Source organism: Melospiza melodia, chromosome 18 (genome assembly GCF_035770615.1).
Source record: "Melospiza melodia melodia isolate bMelMel2 chromosome 18, bMelMel2.pri, whole genome shotgun sequence".
In the NCBI taxonomy this organism is placed as follows: Eukaryota; Metazoa; Chordata; class Aves; order Passeriformes; family Passerellidae; genus Melospiza; species Melospiza melodia.
In genome coordinates, this window is record NC_086211.1 from 4,588,657 (window position 1) to 4,609,638 (window position 20,982).

At 40.0% G+C, this 20,982-nt stretch overlaps 1 protein-coding gene across 2 annotated transcripts in view; it reads left to right on the forward strand.

The window, feature by feature from the left end:
* Positions 1-20,982, forward strand: part of MAD1L1 (mitotic arrest deficient 1 like 1) — a 346,582-nt gene that overhangs the window by 23,987 nt on the left and 301,613 nt on the right. For both annotated transcript variants that reach the window (XM_063171763.1, XM_063171764.1), the window contains exon 10: positions 11,228-11,314. In XM_063171763.1, coding sequence (XP_063027833.1) covers positions 11,228-11,314 — 87 coding nt within the window. The remainder of the gene's footprint in view (positions 1-11,227; positions 11,315-20,982) is intronic.

The window sequence follows — 20,982 nt, forward strand, 5'->3', positions numbered from 1 at the left end:
TCTTTTTGCCTGTTTAAGCATTAGTTACAAAATTTTGAACAGTGTCTTCTCTCTGTCATGTGCTATGTGCAGATTTTTTTCTTCTTGTTAAAAAAAAATACAGTAAACGTGGTAGAAAAAAGGTTTTGGCAGAAGGAGAGAGAAGAAATCCTGGTCTTGATACATGACTCTGCAAAGAGTAAATGCTCAGCATGTGGCCAAGTGTTCTGTGAGCATTTGCATTTACAAAGTTGCTTTCAAGTACAGAGGGACTTGTTTTCCATATGCCTTTGTGCTTTCATTTTAATCCTGTCTTTGCACAGGTTTAGTACTAAACACAGTGGTGGTATCAAGTTCTACAAAAAATGTGGATTTTTGGCACTATTTCTTTGGGGTGCTTCTGAAGTGGGGAGTTCTATGAGAGTTGAGCTAAGATTTGAGAATATTTTTGGCTGACGTGCTCAGGTTATAAACCAGAATGGTTGAACTAGATAAAAAATTTTCTTGGTGAGGTAATGGGAAAACCTGAGAATTCAGACAAGCTTTGGAGGAAGGCAGCTGGCTCAGGGAGCTCTGCACCAGCAACTTAAAATTATTTTGTGGTTTAATGGCTGCAGCTTTCATTTGTGCTTTTTGAAACTGTTGTCCAAAGACAGGTTTAGCATCTCAGGTACATAATACATGCTGTATAAATGGGACTCCCTTGCAGTATCTTCCCAATCAAGTTCCAGTGAAATATGAGGAGTTGGGAATATCTGATGCACCTTCTCCTTGATGGTGGAGCTGTTGTACCAAGCTGCAGTCACACCAGCAGTGAGCAGAGTCTGGAAGCTGAAGATCCCAGAGAAAGCAGGAGGAGATCTCCAGAAGGGTGGATGTTTTGAAGGCTTTGGGAAAGCTGTTTAATTCTTTTATTATTGCCTGGTTGGTTCTGTAGCATCCATTTGCTGAAAAAGGAAAAGTAACTGGTTTGTGGGTAGTTCTGTATCACAGCATGATGATCAAGGTCTTCAAGGTAAATGTGAATGAAAGGATGTGAAAGTGGTGTGAGAAAAGGGTGTTTGTTTCTTTTAACAGAGAGAATAGGAGCTTTCTCTTCTGTGGATCCATTTCAAACTTTGCCAGTGTTTATCATCTGATCTTATTAGTGCCTCCCCCAGCAGCTTCAGGCCTTGAAAGTGCTCAAAGCTGGATGATAGCAGCAAGCCAGGATGATGTCCCAAGTGCTTGGGACACCAGTGCAGTCCTCACCTGAATGCCAGTCCCAGGAGCCCTGGCAGACCCAGGGAAGCCACAATTGCTTCTGGCTGCTCTGACCCCTGTGCTGGATGCAGGTACCTGAGCTCAGTGAGGGCTGTGAGAGCAGGCTGGCAAAAGGAGAACAGAAATTGTTGAAATGCCACTGTTTACATCTGTAATGCAATTATACTTGAGCAGTTCCACTTTCTGTGAATAAGTCTTAAAATTTGCTTCTATCTCGTCCTGCCATGAATTATTCATTCCTTGTGGATGAGGGTGATTGGGGCTTGGCTTTCACAGGCAGGTTTATTATACCCACTTAGCTCCAACTCCTTTGGCATGCTCCAAGCCTCAGTTATTTTCCCAGCATTTGTTCTTAGCATTCATTGTTCTTGATGTTAAAACTTTTGGACTATGTAATTCAGCTCTGGTTTTGGGAGTGAGACTCTGAGGGGATGGAGAGTGTTGGTTTCTTTCTTTTGATTTTTTTTTTTTTTTTTGCAGCAAGCATAGAAAGAGCTTTTTATTTAAATTTGTGCTAATTGCTAAGTCTGAGGGTAACTATTGTATTATCACCATGTGTCAAAGAACTCGGATGTGAAACACTTTGTATGTATGGCTTGGGAGCTTTGGATGTTAAGGAAATAAAGCAGAATTTCAAAACGAGGTGGGATTGATGTGCTCTGCCTTTCAGGGAGAGTGGTTCTGAGGGCTGCTGGGATTGGGATATCATAGCACAGGGGTGCCACCACCTCTGCAGCAACGGTGACACTCTGGGCTCTTCTCTTCTGACAGCTTGAGTTGTCTGCTTTGTGCTGGGACTGCAGCACTCGGGTCTTGCTGTGTCTCATGTTAGTGATGCCTAGAGCTGATGTGCTAATGGGCTTCCATTAAACTTTCCATTTTAAATGTTATTTGTCCTTCACTTTGAATATTAAATTTTTAGAAACTTTCCAAAAAAAAAAAAAAAAGTATGAGAGAGAATTACTGCATTTGTTTAAAGTTCTGAAAGCTTTTTTTAGCCAAACAGTTCAAAGAGCGCATCTCACTAATCAGAGGAATATTTTTGCGTCCCCAGGGTGGTCACAGTGTTTTAATTGGAACTCAGGCTTCTTTGAAGTCCTTTTTAATCCTCCCTGAGCTGGGGGAGAGGGTTTGAAGACAGAGCTGTAAATCTGAAATTTCTTTGGTTTATTTACATGTGTCTGGGGACGTGTGTAATTTGTTTTCCTGGATGAAGCCCGTGGCCAGCTGAGTGGGAAATGTGCTTCCCTGAGTGGGGAGGCCTGAGCCAAAGGTGGGGGTTCTGCACACTGAGCTCACGTGCTCCTGCATTTGTTAAAACCAGGAGTTCAGCAACAGGCTCAGAATGGGAAATGAACTCGGTGGGAAACGATGTGGTAGCTGAACATGAGGCAAAAAGCTGGGATTTAAACTCGTGTTTTAGGATTAACTGATTAGTATGGCTCACAAAAATGGTGTTGCATACTGATATTTGGCTTTTACCAGTTAGGAAGCAAAATATTTAGGAGACAGTGCATATGATGGATAGCTTTAATAATCTATTAAATCAGTGTGAGGTTTTATTTTTCTACATTGAATTAGAGATTTTTGGGTGTCGCTAATGATATTGCTTAGTCTTTGTGCCTCAGTTTCTAAAATTCAGGTTCCAGGGGATATCTAGTCCTACCTCAGATGTTTCATGCACTTGATGTAATACCACAAACAGAGCTTCAGTGGCAGCTGATGCCTTTTTTCCATCTTATTACAAATACCCTGTGGCTCCTAACAGCACAAGCATTTTCCTCAGGCATTGCCTAATTTTGTTGTTCTGCTATTGATTTTCATGATAAATATAATCATTTTTCAGCTGTGTTTTCTGTACTTCAGCAAGGCTTTTAACCTCTCACATTTGCTGGAGCTTAGATGTTTTATGTTCTGCTTCTGGCAGAGGTGAGACATAATCTTTTACTGAATTTGGGTAGATTTTAATTAATCAAAGCAACAGGCTTAACCTCAATTTTCTAGCTGAAAGAATAACTTAGAATTCCAGCTGAACATACAAGCAGTATGCTTTTCATTCATTCTAAAATTGTTACCATAAATTTACCTGTGACTGGTTATTGTATTGATATTTAAAAAAAAAACATTTAAAATAACTTCTACTGTAGCTTAAAGTTGTAGTTTAAAGTGGCCATTCCTGGCATGAGATTAAATATGTGATTGTAATCAGAAGTAAGTAATATATGGGTTGTCAAATCACTTTATATAAAAGCAGTTGAAAATATGGTCTGGACTCTCCCAAGGACCTGTCTTCAGCCATTATTATTATTATTTCCTCTTGCTCAAGGTTAGGGGCTTTGTGTTACTGCTGGCTAATATTTTCAGCTGATAAGAGTCTGGGTAAACAACAGGATCTATAAAGATGTTGAAAACAATACAAGGACTTGGGTAAATTAATATTCTGCAAGGATTATCTCAGACAGGTGTCAAAAGAACAAGACCATCAATTCAGTGCAATCTGTAAAATAGTCAAATGTACATAAATTGTCAGTAGCCAGCCTTGGCTGCAGCAGGAGCTCTCCTGTCAGACAGAGCCCTGGCTATCTGCAAAAATGATGTCTCTGTTGGTAATTTCATGGGGCTAGAAGTTATGCCAGAAGGGCATGTTGGATACGTGGAAATTATATTTGTTTTTAGGTTTTGAAAGATTTTGCATCTTGTCCCTGTGTCCCACTCCTCCTTCCTTAAGAAGAAGTTGATGATGTGTTTCTAGGCTTGGTCCAAATCTCTCTTCAAATGTCTTGAGAGTGACTTTGCAAATGGAATCAGCAGAGGTTTGGTAAAATTGACTTTTTAGCGGTCAGGGTTCTTTCCCAGTTTTGTATAATCCTGGTAATTGGCCTGTAATGGTTTTCAGGGTTTCTAATGACCCACTGTTGAAAGAAACAACATCTTTCTGTTTGGAGTTTGTTTCCAATGAACACATCTTTGTATTTTATTTAATATCTGGTTTTCAGATATTAATTTTTTGTTTATTGCTCTTTACAACTATCCAAATGCCTTGAAAATCTAATACATAGTTGGTGTTCTGCTGACATTCTGTTCTTTAGATTAGTTTGATTTGCCCTCACCTTCCTCATGAAGTCTTTTGGCTCCTCTGTTCACACAGTCCTCTCAGCCCAACCTCAGGTTGCCAAAATGATTCTTCCAACTCCAGGGACAAATAGAAACTATAGGAAAAACAGCCCTACTTATGACTCCCTAAAAGGAGTTTTTATTCATTTTATGGCATTATTTTTCCCTTCAGCTGTTGTTTTTTTCTCAGATAAGGTTTGTGATTAGGAAAAACACTTAAAATGTCTTTTGCTGCTGCTGTAGTAAAATGAAACATTACATTATTAAGTGTGTTTACATTTTGTGCTTGAAGTCTTAAGGGCAGTAGGTATGAAATTGTGTAGCACAATAATTTCCTTTCAACATCATAATTAATATATAATTACATTCACTTAATTGTGAATTGAGAAAATACATTTGCTTCTCTAATTGTGAAGATTGTGCTGATATCTCTGTTAGCATGAGAGCAGTAACAGCCATTTTTAAAATCTCTTTTGATAATTTCCAACTTCAATAATTCTGTACTACTGCTGGTGAGTACCTGAAAGTTGCTTTAGAATTTTGTGGCTTTTTCTTTCTCTTCAGTGTCTAATCTGTTGGGTTTAAGACCTTAAGAACTCTTCATTTTCTTGTACAGGAAAAACATAGGACAAAGAGTATTTCACAGCTTTGTAGATACCCTCCCTATGTCTTGAGATGTATGTTAAATTCCTTATTGCTGCCTTATAAATGGTCTCATTTTATGAAGGTCTCTTGACTCTGGGAAATTTTTGTTTCACCATGACTTCTAAAAGCTTTGAATTATGTCATGTGATTGAGCATGCAGTGGCAAACCCCAAAGGTGAGTGTTTTTATTTTCCAGATCAGCAGTCTTGGTGCTGCTGTGTACATCCCCTCTTCCTGAGGTCTCTGAAACCTTTTCACTGCTGAGGTTCCATTCCACTGTGCAATGTGTGTTACCTGGCATGCTTCTGTGAATTGTTCTGTGCTTGCTCTAAGAGCAGTGGTAGGGATGAGAAAGAAGTTTGGACTGCTGAAATGTTTGCCCAATGGTTCATTTTTCTTCCAAAGTAAGATTAATTTTATCTTGTTGAGCCCTTACCTTTATCTTTAAAGTAGAAATGAGACTTGAACAATGTGTTGTTATCATGCCATAACTTTGGGAGGAAATAAAGCTTTCTTCATTAAAACCCAAAGGTTATTAACTGGAATCTAAGATAGTTTTCTTCCTTTTTTTCCCTCCCCTCTTCAAATGATAGCTTGATTGGATTAATTTGCTAATTTTGCAATTGCTTCAAAAGAGACATATCAATTGTCTTTAGAATTGTCAAGACACTTATAAACACTTCAAATGTTTTCTTGCAAATAAGTTGTTCTTCTACTTCAAGTGGTTAATGGGGACATTTGCTTTGGTAAAGAGCAATTGGATTTGTTGATTCTATCTGTACACAAATAAGAATTCTCTAAATGAGGGGAACCTCTGAGGCTGAGATTGCTTATTGCTTTCACTTGCACTTCAGATTTCCTCCATTTACTTTGTACATAAAATATTGAGCAGCCACTTTGTTGGAGAAACAGTCTCAGGTATACCTTAGTTTTGTGGGTTTGACAGCTCTTAGCACCTTCATTTGAATGAGTAAAGGTTTGTGACTGCTATTCAAAACATTTAGTCAAAGTGCTACAAAGCACTAAATATGTCCTAATTGCCTGGAAACATTGAATATATATTTTTTTTTGTGACTAATGTGTGTAGGAGATTCCAGACCATGTGCATTAGTTAATGTAGTCATGAATAGGAGGGGAGGATATAGGCATGGAGATAGGAACAGACAGGGGGAACTGCCTGGACTGGAGCTTGGAGGGGCTTTTCTGCAGGAGTTGTGAAAGTTAAATCTCAGAATTTCCAGGTCTGGACACCAGATTTTAGTGGTAATATTTTCTTCTAGTCTGGTGAAGAAGAGCTAAGGAGTCCTCCCAAGGAGGCAATGCATATTTTGAGGAGAAAGCTACAAATTGCTTAATTTCCCTTTCTCATAACAAACATGGAGTTAATCTGACCAAATGAAACATAAGGACTCTGTGCTGTATTCCAGAATTCTGTATGAGCTCTTGTGGTTATTGATATTTGCTGAACTTTCTTGCAGGGCAAGTCCTTCCAGGAGCTGAGCTGCTTTTGGATTGGTGAAGCTTCAGAGATAGACAGGAGTCCTGTAAACCAGAGCTAGAGGAGTTAAAGCAGTTGAGGAGATCAAATATACAAAGAGGATGTTTGAGACTCACTTCAAACATACAGGAAAAGACTGTTACAGGCATTCCATGGCCTTTCTAATCATACAGAAATATTTAAAACAACTAAACTGCCTTTCCAGAAATCTTCTCTTGTTGTCATGTTATTGTTCTGTTTGTTCTTCAGATGCTGCTGTTTTCCTGCCTAGAAAGAAGATTAAATTATTTTTATAAAAGTAGAAAAAGATCTTCTTGTGGAGAGCAGAATTTCAGAATCTTATAACATTTCCATGTTCATAATACAAAAGAAAGGGACAAAGTAAATATTTTATACTTCTGGGAGATTACCTTAAAAAAAACCAACAAACCAAAACTCCAAAAAGCACCTGGAAGTTGTTTTTCATAGAAGAAAATTAAACAGATGTGGACTCCCTTCCTGTGCCTTATTTTCTTGACAAACACTTTAATAAGAATGTCAGTCTCTGGTCTTTGTCAGTTAATTATGTTTAAGTGTAAAACTAAAAGTACTGTGCCAAAAATCTGGTAATGTTCCATTTCAATTTAATATGACTTGGTCGAGACAACCAAACCTGTCATTGTGTATTCATACTGAGCTAAATCTGTGAAATGTTAATTAAGCAGACTTTCAAAAATAAATAATTCTGAGTAATTTAGTGTTATAAATGTGGTATTAGTTTGGTTGTTTGAATCAAATTTAATTAAACAAAAAGCAGTGAAGAACTCAGTCCTCCAAACATAGTTGATGAAGTGCCTGTTATTCTCTTCAGTTTTACTTTTGTCTTGCACTTTCATACGTAAAGTTTAATGTCTGATCTCTAGCTATGATCAAAACTCTTCCTTTGCTGTGCATTTTGAAGCATTTTATAGAAGCAATAAGAAGTTGACATTCTGATAAATTATAAATTAAAAATTTTTTTCTTTAACATTTTTGTCTATTTAGAGAGCGTTGGTTTAATGTTACTTTGACAGCTAATTCTCAGTGTGTAACTGTCACAGTTTATACTGAAATGGTAATAGATCCTTAACTAAGAACTGTGTGTTCCTCCAAATCCTGGCAAATGTCAGTTGTGTGCATCAAAATAAAGATAATACAAAATAACATAAGCTGTTTTCATCAGAAGTTTAAAAAGTGTGACAGTGGGCACTTAAAGTCATTGTATGACTTGGTTGGACATCCCATTAAGTTAATTTTTCACTTCATTTGAATGGTTTTATGTTTTCATCATTCTTAAGTTGCTCCTTTTCATATCATCTGTGCTTCAAAGGAAGGCAAAGAGCTTTGGTTACCAGCAGTTTTGTCCCCCTCCTGCCTTACTGTGATGTAAACTGCTGGACTAATTTGCTCATTTAGGGCAAAAGAAAACCTCATCCAAATTAGGCTTAAATTCAAGTGTTTGTTTTTATGTATTTTGATTTAGGGGATCTCAGGATGGGAAGGTGGGACAGAGGAGGAACATTCTAGCTTTTAGCTGCTGTGCCTTAGCCAGGAGGAGGGAACTGAAGGCAGGGATTTGCTCCTGCAGTTTGGAAGCCCCTTTTTCATTTGTTCACGTGCACTTTATGATTACAAAGCGCATGAATCAGTTTTATAACACACTGCCCTGAAAGGAACTGTTTGGTCCCTTTACAGGTTTGTGCATGGCTGCTGCACACGAGGTGTGGGGTTTTTGGTGGTTACTCCCTGGGGAAGGAAGCTGCCTGCAGGTTTGCAGGGCAAACACAGTGGCACTGCTTCGCTTCTCAGAAAGGGACTTCTGGCTGTCTTTGGCTCAGGACAGGGTTTCAAACTTCCCTCAACAAGCCATGGTGATTCCAGGAGTGTTGGAATGCTGTGTTGTCACAAAGAACCTCTTAAAGCAGATTCCTTGGCTTTCCAGTGCTGCTTTTGATATCAGCTGTTCCATAGGGAGTGGACAGAGCTTTGCAAAAATTACAGACATCAGCCAAGGCTCTCAAGGCCAGAGCACGTTGCTGTGTGTTGGGATGCTGACAGACTTCTCTCTTTGCATGGCATTGTCTGCAGAAACTTGTGCAATGGGAGGCCTGGTTACAGCTGGTTGCTGTTTGCAGTGCCTTGGGACTTGACCAATTCTCTTCAAATTGAAAGCTTTGATTTAATTTTATTGTGCATGCAGCATCGTTTCTCTGCTTGGATCTGTGGAAATTTGGCTTTTGCCAAACTGCTGATGCTCAGGATAGGGTGTAGACCTTGGAACCAGGCTTTGAAACCTCTCACTTAGGACAGCAGAGTGCACACAAAGGTGTCTTTGGCTCTGATCACCTGCTATGATTTAGTGTTACAGAAAATGAACTTTTCTTTACGGGGGTTAATACCCATGGACTTTGTTTTCTGTTATATAGCTATGCTGCTCCACTTAGAAAAAAATAATAAAAGCTGTTTAATGCCAATAAAACATTGTCCAGAACTGAGTGTAAACCTAAAGCTGCCAATTGCTGGAACTGAGATTGGAAGCTGATTGTTGGTTTGAATGGCTGAGCAGATGAGGATGATTGTTTTCTATTGGAAATCGGTCAGGAGCTGTCATTACTAGAAATCTGTGGCTTTTATAGTGCTCTCTCATTTTACTACTGGATTAATTTCAGTTCCTGATCTCAGTCCTAATAGATGATGGTATGAATTTCTGGAAAAAAAAAAAAGAGAAAAAAAAAATCAAGGCCAATACACTTTTTTTGTACATTAAAAAAAGAATCTGTGAAATTATTTAATTGATGCAGGGACCATACACTGGTGGTGAGGGCTGAGGGCTGGCACTCAGCATGACCAGAGAGCTGCCTGATACTAACTTTGCTTATGACAAATCTCCTCTATTTGGATGATTTATTAGAAGCTTAGAAGTGCATTTTTCAGAGCCTTGTTGACTTGGCCTTACATTGTACAGAGATTTTTCCTGTACAAATCATTGTGTCTGCTTACAGCTTCTTCTTGCCAAACAGACTTAGGTGTGCCCAGTCCATTTCCCTGGTGTTCCCTCTGATGCCCAGCCATTGGTAGCCCTCAGTAAAGAGCTGGTGAACTGCTCAAGTTAAGGATCCCTTCAGGCTCAGTTACAAAATTTTGAAATGTTATTTAATGCTGCAACACATTTTGAAATCCTGGTGCATGTTGGCTTAAAATTGACTTTGCTAACAGAATTTTATTTTCAGATGTTCTAGCCAAGCCATCTCCAGGCCGTGTCTTGGTTTCTTCTCATAATTCCCTTGGCTAGTGAGTGTGATGTCCTGTCCTGAGTGATTCCTTTGCTGCAATCTGTGCCTCTGTTGTCTCATGGGAGAGCATTTCCATCTCTTTAACTGGATATTGACTATTAAGACTTGGATCTAACACAAGTGGTGTTAGACGCCTCAAAATTTTCTGCTGAGGAAGGATAAAGGTTTGTAATTCTGGAAGTGAAACGCAGGAATCTTTCAGCTGGGGTTGCCAAAATTGAATCCTATCTGCACCAACTCAGCGTTTAACTAATTTTCACTCAACTGGAAGTGACAGATGATTAAAGAGAAAAAGCAATGCCTTTTTTTTTATGTGAGTAGTTGCCTGAAAAATATTTTTCATCAGAAAAAGGGCTGCTCTAGTCCTAGATCCAGTCAGAATCCAATGATCAAGCTCAAGGCACTTCTCCCTGTTCAGTTTTTGGAGAGGCAGCAGCCTCCTTCCAGCACTTGGAAGGAGTGGAACCTTGATTTGCTTTTTGGGGTACATGATAGATTGTGTGTCTGCAGATTTCACTGCTGCAAAACTGACTCCCCACTTGGTCCCTGTGAAAATCCCTTTCAAGGTCTGGGTACTCTTCCCCTTTGTGGGTGGTGCATCTTGGTGGAGCAGAGGGATGTATGGACCCAGTTCATACAGGGGTGAACTTTCCAGCTTACTTTCCTCTGGGGAGTGTGATAAAGATGCTTCTATTTTAGGGTGGGTAAACCTTTCTGATGGCTCAAGACAATTTTTTATTTTTATGACTTAAAGAGAGGCCTCTGAAAGAGCAGTTTCCTCCTGCACAGGCTGTGATGTGGTCCATGGAACTGCCAGTCTGGAGTTATCTTGATCCCATTCCATTACCTTTAAGCATTTGTCATTGGATTTGATGAAAAAAATAAACCTATTTCTGACAGCTGTGCAGTTGTTACTAGCAGGTCTGTAAAAATCTCTGATCTCTTTGACAAGGAAAGGTTATCAGTGATATCTGAAGTGTTACCCAGAGCTGAGGGATTCTGGTTTTTTCTCCTGTGGCTCTGGAGTCATGGTGTGTGTGAAGGACTCTGAAGTTCCCACACTGGTAACTCTGTGGGAGCCCTGCTTTGAGTCACCTGTGATGTACCTGAACATCTACACTCTCACAGGGTGTTCAGCAGTAGCCAGAGTTGTTGAATTGTACAGTCTGCATTTTGATTTATTTCCTCCTTTTCTTCCTCTCTTACTACCAATGCTGTGCTCATACTGTGGTGCCTTTAGATTTTATGTGAGCTGGACAAGGTGCAGCTCTGTGTTGTTCTAAGGGACTGCAACAGGTTTGGCCCCAGGAAATCACCTTTGGCTGCTTTTGGTGGGAGTTGTTCCGTGGCTGTGTGTGGAACATAGATTTGCAACCAATGATTCATTCAAAGTTTTTATTTTGTTTTAATTGCATAGGACACCTGATGATCTCTCAAGGCAAATTGTGGCCCTGCAGCAGAGGGAGCTTGCCCTGAAGGAGCAGAATTCCACCTTCATGAACAGGTGAGTGACTCCAGGAGGGGATGCTGACAGCAAGACCCTGCTATGTTAAAGCCCAGAGAAAGGAAGCAAGGGCTGCAAACTGAGACACCAGCTCTTCATATTTCCTTGATGTTCTTTCTGTGCCACCTTCTATTCTTTCCCATGTGGACAAAGGGTTTTCTGCTTACTGAAATCCTTGAATGAAAAAAAAATGAATAACTGTGGATGATGCAGTGAAGAGTTAATCAAGCTTTATGTTATGAATGTTTGCAAGGGGAAATGAGCTGCTTTCCCCAGACCATTTCATCTGGAAAGGAAATGTCACAAAGCAAAAAGTGCCAAGTATCCATGTGGGTATGGGAAAGGGAGTAGGAGCTCTGAGGACTGTGATTTGACTGCTAAAAGGACCAGGTTGTAGAGATGGTGAAGGAGAAGGATGTTTGCAGTTTTGCTGGCAAAATGCTGCCAGACTTTGAGAGGAGCAGCCTGTTTATGGAGTGAGACGTGTGTTTGAAACATGAGGATGTTTAAACCATTGCCCCGCTGTGGGAGTGAATGTGTAATGGGGAAATGAATTTGCCAGAGCTAAACTTTCAGTCTGTCCTGGTTCCACACAGCATGCCAGACAGTGCTGCTGACCCTCAGTGCACATCTTCTTCCTTCCCTGTTTATTCCATACATCGGGAGCCCTCTGTTAAAGCCATTCTTGTTAAAAGCAAAACCTCTGTCTTTCAAAAGTACCCTGGACTGCTTGCACTGCAGAGCTGAGCAACAGGAGTGTGGGGTGGGCACACTTAGCTTATTGTGGGCAGCATTTCCTGATGTATCTCCTGATGTAGGTGATGATCCTGTTTTGGGCTCCACCTTCCTCATGATGGGCAGGATTCAAGCAGGGTGGTAAAAAGTTTTGGCTGTGCTGCTGCTGTTAATGAAACTGTTGTAAAATGGTTAGCTAGGTGTAAATTCCCAGGAGTGAGCCAGCCAAATTTTTGTGTGGTTTTATCTGTGAAGTTTACAGCAGAGAAAAAAATATCTCACCAATATAAAAAAGACATTCTGTATATTAAAAATAAACCAGGCAAACCCTCAAACCCACAAGTGATTAAATGATAAAATAAAAGAATGGTGGTAGTGTTTGAGTTACAGATATGGGTTTTTATTTTTAGACTGCTTTTCACAGCCCTTCAGAGAAGTTCTTTTCCTAAATTTATTAATGGCCAAGGGGAAATGTCTGTTGAAAAAGCAGCTTTTTGATAGTGCCTGTTCATCTAGATATAATTGTGCCAATTTAGTTTAAAAATAAAAACATGATTAAAATTACTTTTTGATTTCAAGTTAAATGGACTGTAAAGCTGCTGAAATTAAAATTCTAACATTTTCCTGATGTGTCAGTTCTGAAACTGATCATTTTGACTTTCTTCTATCACATACCTTATTCTGTCTTAAAAAGAAGGTAATAAGATAAATTTTTAAAAACCTTTCATTACAAGTGATTTGAAAATTCTCAGCAGAAGGTTTTGAGTTTTTGGAAATAAAACCTTGTTAAGCAAGCAAACCTAATTTTCTCCTTTCCATGAATCTTTTCCAGATTTAGCTGATGGTCTTCTCTTTTATTTGTTTCATAATTGTGTTTGGAATTGTCTGTGTATTAGAGTAGTTTAATATGTGATCATGCCTCCCTCTAGTGATGAAGCCCAGCACTTATTCAGCTTTCTATTGTTTTTTTCTTTCAGCCACAGGTTCTTTTGCCCTTAGTTGAAATATGTTGTTTTTGGTGCTGATAGTGCAATGTTTGATTTATAACATCGGGGGTTATGTGTGTACAGAGCAATGTGCGGTACAAACACCACAAAATTTGTGTCTACCCTAAGAACTTTTAAGTTTTCTCCATTAAAAATAATGAATTAGCAGATAGTTAAGAAAACATCATCCCAAGTTGGCATCTGAATTCATTTTTATGGCAACGAAGGAGAGAATCACAGATAATCCTGGCTCACCTGTTGCTACAGTGCAAAACTGTTTAGTAATGAGATTTTTGAGTGTCATGGTAAAGAGCATTATATGGCTCCCTTCCCTAGCTGGCAGATGCTGAGTCTTTGTACAGTGTGTGTGTGCTCATCACCAGCTTTTAAACACAGGCAGGACCGTGCCTGCAAGGTGTGTGAGGGGGGTTTGCAAGCTGATTATTTCTCTCTGTGTCTTTACACTGCAATCGTCTTGGTTTGTATTCCCAGTGATGCTTTCCCACACTGTTCAGTGACTGGGGTGGGCACTTGCCAGCTGCTATTTCTGCTTCCAGTGTCCTGTAGTTGATCTACAGTGGCGAGTTATGGTTGATAAACACCTTTTCCGAATGGCTTCACTAAACAGAAAATTTATTTTTTCTCATTTTTGCATTCTTGACCTGCTTTCTCTTTATTACTGTGCATTTTTTAGAGCCAGTGTTTGTGTAATTAAAAGGCAATAGAGATGATCCCACCACAAAGAGACAACATCACTATAAACCCATTTTTGCAGTGATATTTCCCATTGTGGGAATCTGCAACATCACTATGAACCCATTTTTGCAGTGGTATTTCCCCGTGTGGGGATCTGCACTGCAATCTGTGTTTTGTGTAGCCTGTACAATTGCCAGTGTCTCAAATGATGATGCATATCCTATTTGCTCCATCACTCACATTGCACACTTTTAGACACAGAGCCACAGGACTGAATTTCCTGAGCAGTAGGTTGAAATCAATTTCTTTTAACAGTGATTGTTTACACATCTGAGTTGTGTCGACTCCTTTGGAGCTTGCTATTTTTGCTAAGGGGAGAAAACCTTCCTGTGGTGCCAGCATGGGGCAGGAGGAGGGTCACTTTAGCACTGAACACATGGGCAGAAACTCACTTCTCTTGGCAACTTCAGGATGGCTGAGTAATGTAGCTGAAAGTGCCATTAATCGTGCGTGATGGACTCTGTGCTGCTCTGGAGTGTGTTGCTAGAAGTCGTATAAATAGAGTAAATTACACTTGCAGCAGCAGCAGCAGGGAGTGTGCTGGAGCTTTTTAACTGCAGAGCAAAGCTAACAATCCAAAGGTTCAAAAGAGGATTGCTCAGGGCCACTTTGATAGCAAGAATTGTACCTGTTCTGCTATTTAGGGAAAGGTGATGGAAGGGAGGTGTTTAATTAGTGGGTCAGTTTAACCATGCAGCCACCATTAGTTAAAGGCCATTTTCCCCCCCAGCTGTGACTGCTGTAGGTGTGGTGCACTGAAATGTGTTGGTGGTTGTAGTTTGGAATATGGAAAGTCAGCCAAGTGGTTCATAAGCTTTTCTCTGATGGAGAAATCATGTAGCAGTTATATACATCATATTTTTTAAAGTGAGAAAAGCTGCATATTTATTGTGCCTGCTTTCTATCTACATATTTGGTCTCTCTGGAGAGATTTCCTCAAACAATCCTGGCAAAGTATTCTAGAATTGGGAATGTTGTCCTATGAGATGGCTCACGTGAAGGAAGGATTTTACTTTATGGCTTGAGCTTTGCTGCATTTGGAAAGACAGGCTGTGAAAATGGTTACTTGTGGCTCCTCCCAAAGGGATAATTTCTACTTTTGCTCTTGTGATCTAAGTGCAGGATTGATTTTGGACCTTGAGATGTCTTGTGGAAGGTCAGATACAATAAAATACATAGGTGAAGTTGGTTCTGGGCAGGATGAAGGACAGAGGGGAAAATGGAAGAGCAGTAAATCCTTGGTTCTGGTGTTGAGATCCTGGAGCTGATGGCTTATTCCCATCACCTTGTGCCAGAAACCCAGCCATGTGTTTTGACATATTGTTTCATATGGGAAAAGGGACACAGAGAATGTGTTTGGAAAAGAATTTTCCTACTGCAAGTGCTCATGGAGTTCTGCTAAGAGACATGGTTGTTTACCACCTTTGTTCATATAAATCATGTCAAACTGATTTACCCAAACAACCTGCTGTGTGTGTTGTTGTTTAAAATGAAATAAAACCCCAAACCATTGAAGACCAGGGAATGTAGATTGCAAACTGAACAGAAAATGCTTTAGACTTGGGCAGCAGGGATTTTTTTTAAACAAAAAAAAAAAAAAGAATGAGTGATGATAAGCCCAGAACTGTCCATCTTCATAAGTGCTGTTAGATTAGAAGTGTTGTAAATCTATTGCCCAACCTCTCTTTTCTTTGGATGTCCCAATGAATGTCAGTCACAAAAACAAATAGAGCCTGTCAGACTTCTTCCCCTAATCTTCTGGAAAGTTGGACAGAAGTTTAATTACAGTGAAGTGTCTTTTATCTGACAGAGAGAGAAGTGCTAGCTTTTTAATAGGCTTTATGAGTTATTTTTTGATCAAAAGAAGCACTTAATGTCTAATATAGGATTAGGTAGGGATTTTTTTTCTTCCTTTGTTCATTTATATGGCACATTGCACCTTGATTTACACATGGAGGTGTCTGTGTACCTAATATCAGACAAATGTTTATTCACGGTGCTTCAGGGCAATATTAACTGCTGGCAGGTTCTGCATTCATTTTCCAGAGTGAGGTGATGAAGAAATGACTGTAGATGCTGCTTTTCCTTTTCTCCAAAATGGATCTGTGCTTCTATACCAGAAGGTACTCAATAGGGTACTCATTAAGTGACCAATCTACATATTCATATAGCAAGCTTCTAGAGCAACATCTGGTTATTCATGACTCTAATTAGGTAGATACAAAGCTTTTCTATTTTTTTTTCTATCATATAGTTAGCAGAAAATAGGAAAGCAAAAAATAATTTAGCCAAGACATTGACTTACGCTTCCAATTTGAAAAACATGGGATTTTGCCCAGACCTTTGCTTTTCATGATTGTGCCATTTTTAGTCTGATTTCCTGAGGAAGTGAGGCTTATTACTGTGCTTTGTGTGTGTATGTAGATGAGATTTGTCTGTGCCTACCCTACACTTTTGAACTTGCAAGTTGTGTTCTGTCAAGCTTGGCAGATGGTGGAGGTCTCAAAAGTGATGAATTCCAGCAAGTTTAAGGCAGTCAGATCTCCATCTCCAGGAAATCTCCATCCTGAGGCCATGCCCTGAGGTCATGGCAGGGATCAGAGCCCTGCAGGCAAACAGACCCTTGGGAATCTCCCATTTGGAGATCAGGCAGCACTGAGGGAGCTCTGGCCTCACACCCTGGCAGCATCACAATCCATCATTTATGCTGTTCCATGCTTGCCAAAGGCTCATGGCATTTGAGAGTACCATGGTAATGTTGCTGGCATGGTTTTCATGCTTCTCGTGTTTTGTGTCATTTTGGTATGAGGAAAAGAAGTCTGCTTGAGTCAGGAGTCACCTTTACAGAGAGAAATCCTCAGGAAACCAGGCAACTTTGGTTCTGGAGCTCATGGAACATTCTCTCTGTATTTAAAAAGAAAATATGTAGAAAAAGCCAAAAAAAGCAGCCTAGAGGGGATAGACAAAGCTATAATGATACCCTGGAGCTCTGTGGAGACTGCAGAGTGCAAAACCAGTACAAATATTAGTGCTTGGTTTCTTACCTTTTATTTGACTGTGCTCCTGGGAGAACATTCAAAAATAATGTGTGAGAGCACTCTGTTCAGTGCTCTGATCATTTCTAATGATTAAAAAAAAAAAACTATGGAAGGTATTTAACTCTGTTCTTAATAATCCTTCTTGTTCCAGGGTCGTGATTGACCCTGAGTATTCCTACCAACATCCCTGATGTCTGTGCATCTCTTTATTACTGGAATGAATGATAGCTTTCATTTAATCTAGAGATGCTGATTCAGCATTCCCTTGGTAGCAGTGGGCATTATTGACCAGAAAAATGTGTAAAAATAACCAGCTAATTTGGTAGGAAGCACAGGCTGTTCTTGGTAGCATGTGGTACAGCGGACACCGTGGTTGGAGCTGCACTGTGGAAGTTAAGGAAGGAGAAATCTGCCTTGCATCTCTCCTGTGCATGACTCACATCTACCCTATAAATCTTCCACTTCTGTGAGATGAAAATTCCTAAAAATTTTAGATGAAATAGATGTATCTTAATACTAGTCCAAAGTTCTCAGAAACCAGAATGAATATTTAGATATTGAAGTAATTAGAAGTCAAAACTTATTATCTGTTATCATTATTCTTATTCTTTCCTTCTTAGCAGGGGGATGCTATGATCAAATTAATGATTTACAGGAGGCTGATGGGCAGAGTGCCCCACATCCATGTTATATTTGTGATATGAACACAAAGGGAGGAATTGTAATCTCAGCAGTGCAGTAGGCAGCAGTACAGAAATATTCTACTTTGAAACCAGTAGTATTATGTAAAACCATATATTCAGCCCGCTGCCAAGCTTTGTATAGAGCTCTGGGAATTGTAGTGCTTTAAGATTTTCAGTTCTTAGGATTTGTCTTTTATTTCCTCTGCAACATGGCAGCATGCCTTGAAAAATGTGATGGGAGTTGGAAAGAGTTGTCTGTTTGGTGATATCTTTGGAATCAGTGTTGAAGTCACCAGGGTGGTTCCATAAATGAGGAAGATGATTGGAGCCCAGGAGGTCTGGACTCAGTTTCTGGAGTTCTTTCCTGGGTGCTGAGTCACTTTTATCCAGTGACACGAGTTTGTCACCTCACGGATGAAAACAAACATTGTATCCTGCCTGCTCTGCTGTTTTTAAGGCAAATAAACATTAATTCCTATTAGCCATATCTCTTAAGAATTTTTTGTTCCTTTCTCCCCCAAATACACATCTGTTTCTTCCCATACAGTATTTTAAAATGGCTGTAGTGACTGTGGCTCCTGAACTGTTTCATGGGAAGGCATCAACAGTCAAACAAAGCTGTGTTTAACAGTTTTGTCTCTTAATTTGTAATGCTAGAACTGCAATACAGCTTTCCTGAGCAGTCATGGGAAGACAGAGGAAGATTGGTGGCAGAATGCAGAATGAATTTTCTGTCTTTTTGTGCTCATTTATTTGAACACCTACTGTAGTTGCTGTAATAACAGCAGTTTCAAAACAGACTATGGATTTTTCTAAAGTACTTTATGGTACGGTTGATATTGTTTATTTTAAGCAGATTGATGAGGACAGCCAGAATACACTGAGACATTTTACCAAGGTAAATATGAATTCTGTAGGATTTTTTAACTTGCTGTAAAGTGGTGTCAGTTCAAATACTGCACAGAATATGGTTATGCCTGAAAAATAGATTGTCTGGCCTGGGATGTCTCAATCAGTTGATCATATCTGCATGTACACTTTGTTCAGCTCCATAACTAACTGCTTCTTGAACAATTTCTCATCTGGATCACATCCTCTCTAGTGCCTGCTGCCTTCAGGCTGCTGTTATTGGTATTTTCATTATGTGTTTAATATTCTTTGTGGCTGCTTGCATGCACCTGTGAATGTATAGAGCAAAATACTGAAGGTATATCACTGCTGGTGGTGGGAAGGCATTTTTAATTACTCATAAATATTCTCCTACTGTCAAAGTTTTATCATCTATACAAAAGACATACTGCTTGGAAAGTTTATTCAAGAAGTGAGCTGCTTGTCTTTTTTAGCTGTGTAAGGCAAAAAAAACCCCCAACTTGTCATAAATTGCAGTCAACCCCCCTCCCAAAAAGCAGCTTTCTCTTGCTGCTCTGAAAGTTAAATGACTAATGTGCATAATTTATTTGAGCATCTGTGCTAAAAACTTGCATACCAAGTTTTAGTTCAATGTGATCAACAATGGCGAAAATTAGGATTTATCATGGAAATGCTGACGGATGTGAACATGTGGAGGCTAAACCGGTGCCTGACAAACCTTCTTATTGTGCAATGCTAATGGTGAAACACAGTTTTTTCTGCTGTAATTGCATCCCCCCCCCTCCTTGGCTGCTTAATTTGCTCCTTTTCAAAATTCGGTGGTTTTAGCTGCACTTCATATTTGGATTCCTGCTTTTTCTGGAGTCTGCATAAAACCTCCTAAGTTGCCTTGTGATATTTCTAAGCACAAGATACCCTGAGCTGCCTGGCTGAGCATCAGCAGCCCGGGCTGGGCTGGGCTTTGCAGTAACAGCCTGAGAACAGGAGATGGTGCCGGCAGCCTTGGCAGCTGCTCTGCCTCCCCTCCTCCTCCTCCTCCACCTCCTCTGCCTCGCACAGCCAGGCTGCTGTCACCAGCATTATAAATTCTGGAGCCAATTAGCTAAAAAATGTTACAAGTGAAAGGAAAGAGAAGAAGCTGTAGAACATCTTGATGTGAATGTGCCTGTTTCAGAAATTCTTCCTGTGGAGAGCTTGAATCCCGGAATCACAGAATGGTTTGGGTTGGAAAGGACCTTAAAAATCACATTTCCAACGCCCTGCCATGGGCAGGGATGCCAGTCACTATCCCAGGTTGCTCAGGGTTCCATTCAACCAGGCCTTGAATACTTCCAGGGATGAGACATCCACTGCCTCTCTGTCCCAGTGCTTTACCACCCTCTGAGTAAAGAATTTCTTCCTAACATTTGATCTAAACCTGCCCTCTGCCAGTTTAAAACTATTGCCCCAGGTCTTAACACTATTTCTACCTATATAAAAGGTAGAAATATCCCTCTCCCTCCTTTTCATGCACCTGAGGGCCACAAAAAGGTCTCCCCAGAGCCTTCTCTTCTCCAGGCTGAGCAACCCCAGCTCTCTGAGCCTGTCCTTGTAGGAGAGGTGCTCCAACCCTCAGGGCATCTTCCTGGCCCTGCTGTCCCTTTTGCTGCAGCTCTGGTGCAGCTTTTGTTGAAGCATCAGATACATTTGAGGCACCTGGTTAAGGAAGGATAAGTTGTTTGGATGAGTCAAGGCAAGGCCTCCTTAGAAAATGGTGCTGGGAAAGTCTTAGGTTAGATATTGGAAAGATCTTGGCTGTGTTCATGCCTTACTGGTGCTTCCTCATTTCTCCACCCTTGTCCACAAGATTTCTTGTTGAAGGAAATTTATAGAAAAAAGAAATTTTTGTTGATATTTAAATTCCCAAAGTCAGACCAATTGCTTAATTCTTGCATGGGCATCACAGAAGGGAAATGTGTTTATAGTCAGATCCTCTCTCTCCGTCTCCCTTTGAACCAGTATTTGGTGTGTTTTCAGGGAGTAGTGGCTCAGCCATGCCCTTGTTCAGAAGAAATGTTGACAATTTCTCAGTGCAGTCATTCTGTTGCAGAAATGTGTCCCTCCTTAGGAAGGAGATAGAGATGGGTTCAGAGGGGATGCATCCTACTGGTACAGCTATTTTGTTGCTGCTGGGTTGTTTTTGTTTTGTTTTTCCCTTAACCTGTGGTGGGATGTGACATTCAGAGGGCCTGTTGGGGCTGGATGAGTGGTCAGAAAGAAAGCTGGAGCATGGTGCTCTGTTAGAGTTTAGCACAGTGTTCCAGCTAAATGTAATTTCCTTGTCATATTTTATGTATGGGCTGTTTTTGCATATTTTCAATATTTAAAACAATGTCCATATTAATAACTTTTAAAATATGTTCTCACTGTTAAGAGATGGAAATCGGTAACAAAAAGCACACACAAAAAATATCTCATCAAAACCCCCACAACAAATCCCCCAAGCTTTCCTTTCATTCAGGCAACAACAATCAAATTCTTATGACTGGAATAACTACTGAAGAGGCTCTCTGTTTCTCAGCCAGAGAAAGCTTTTGAAATATTTATGGAAATAAACCAAA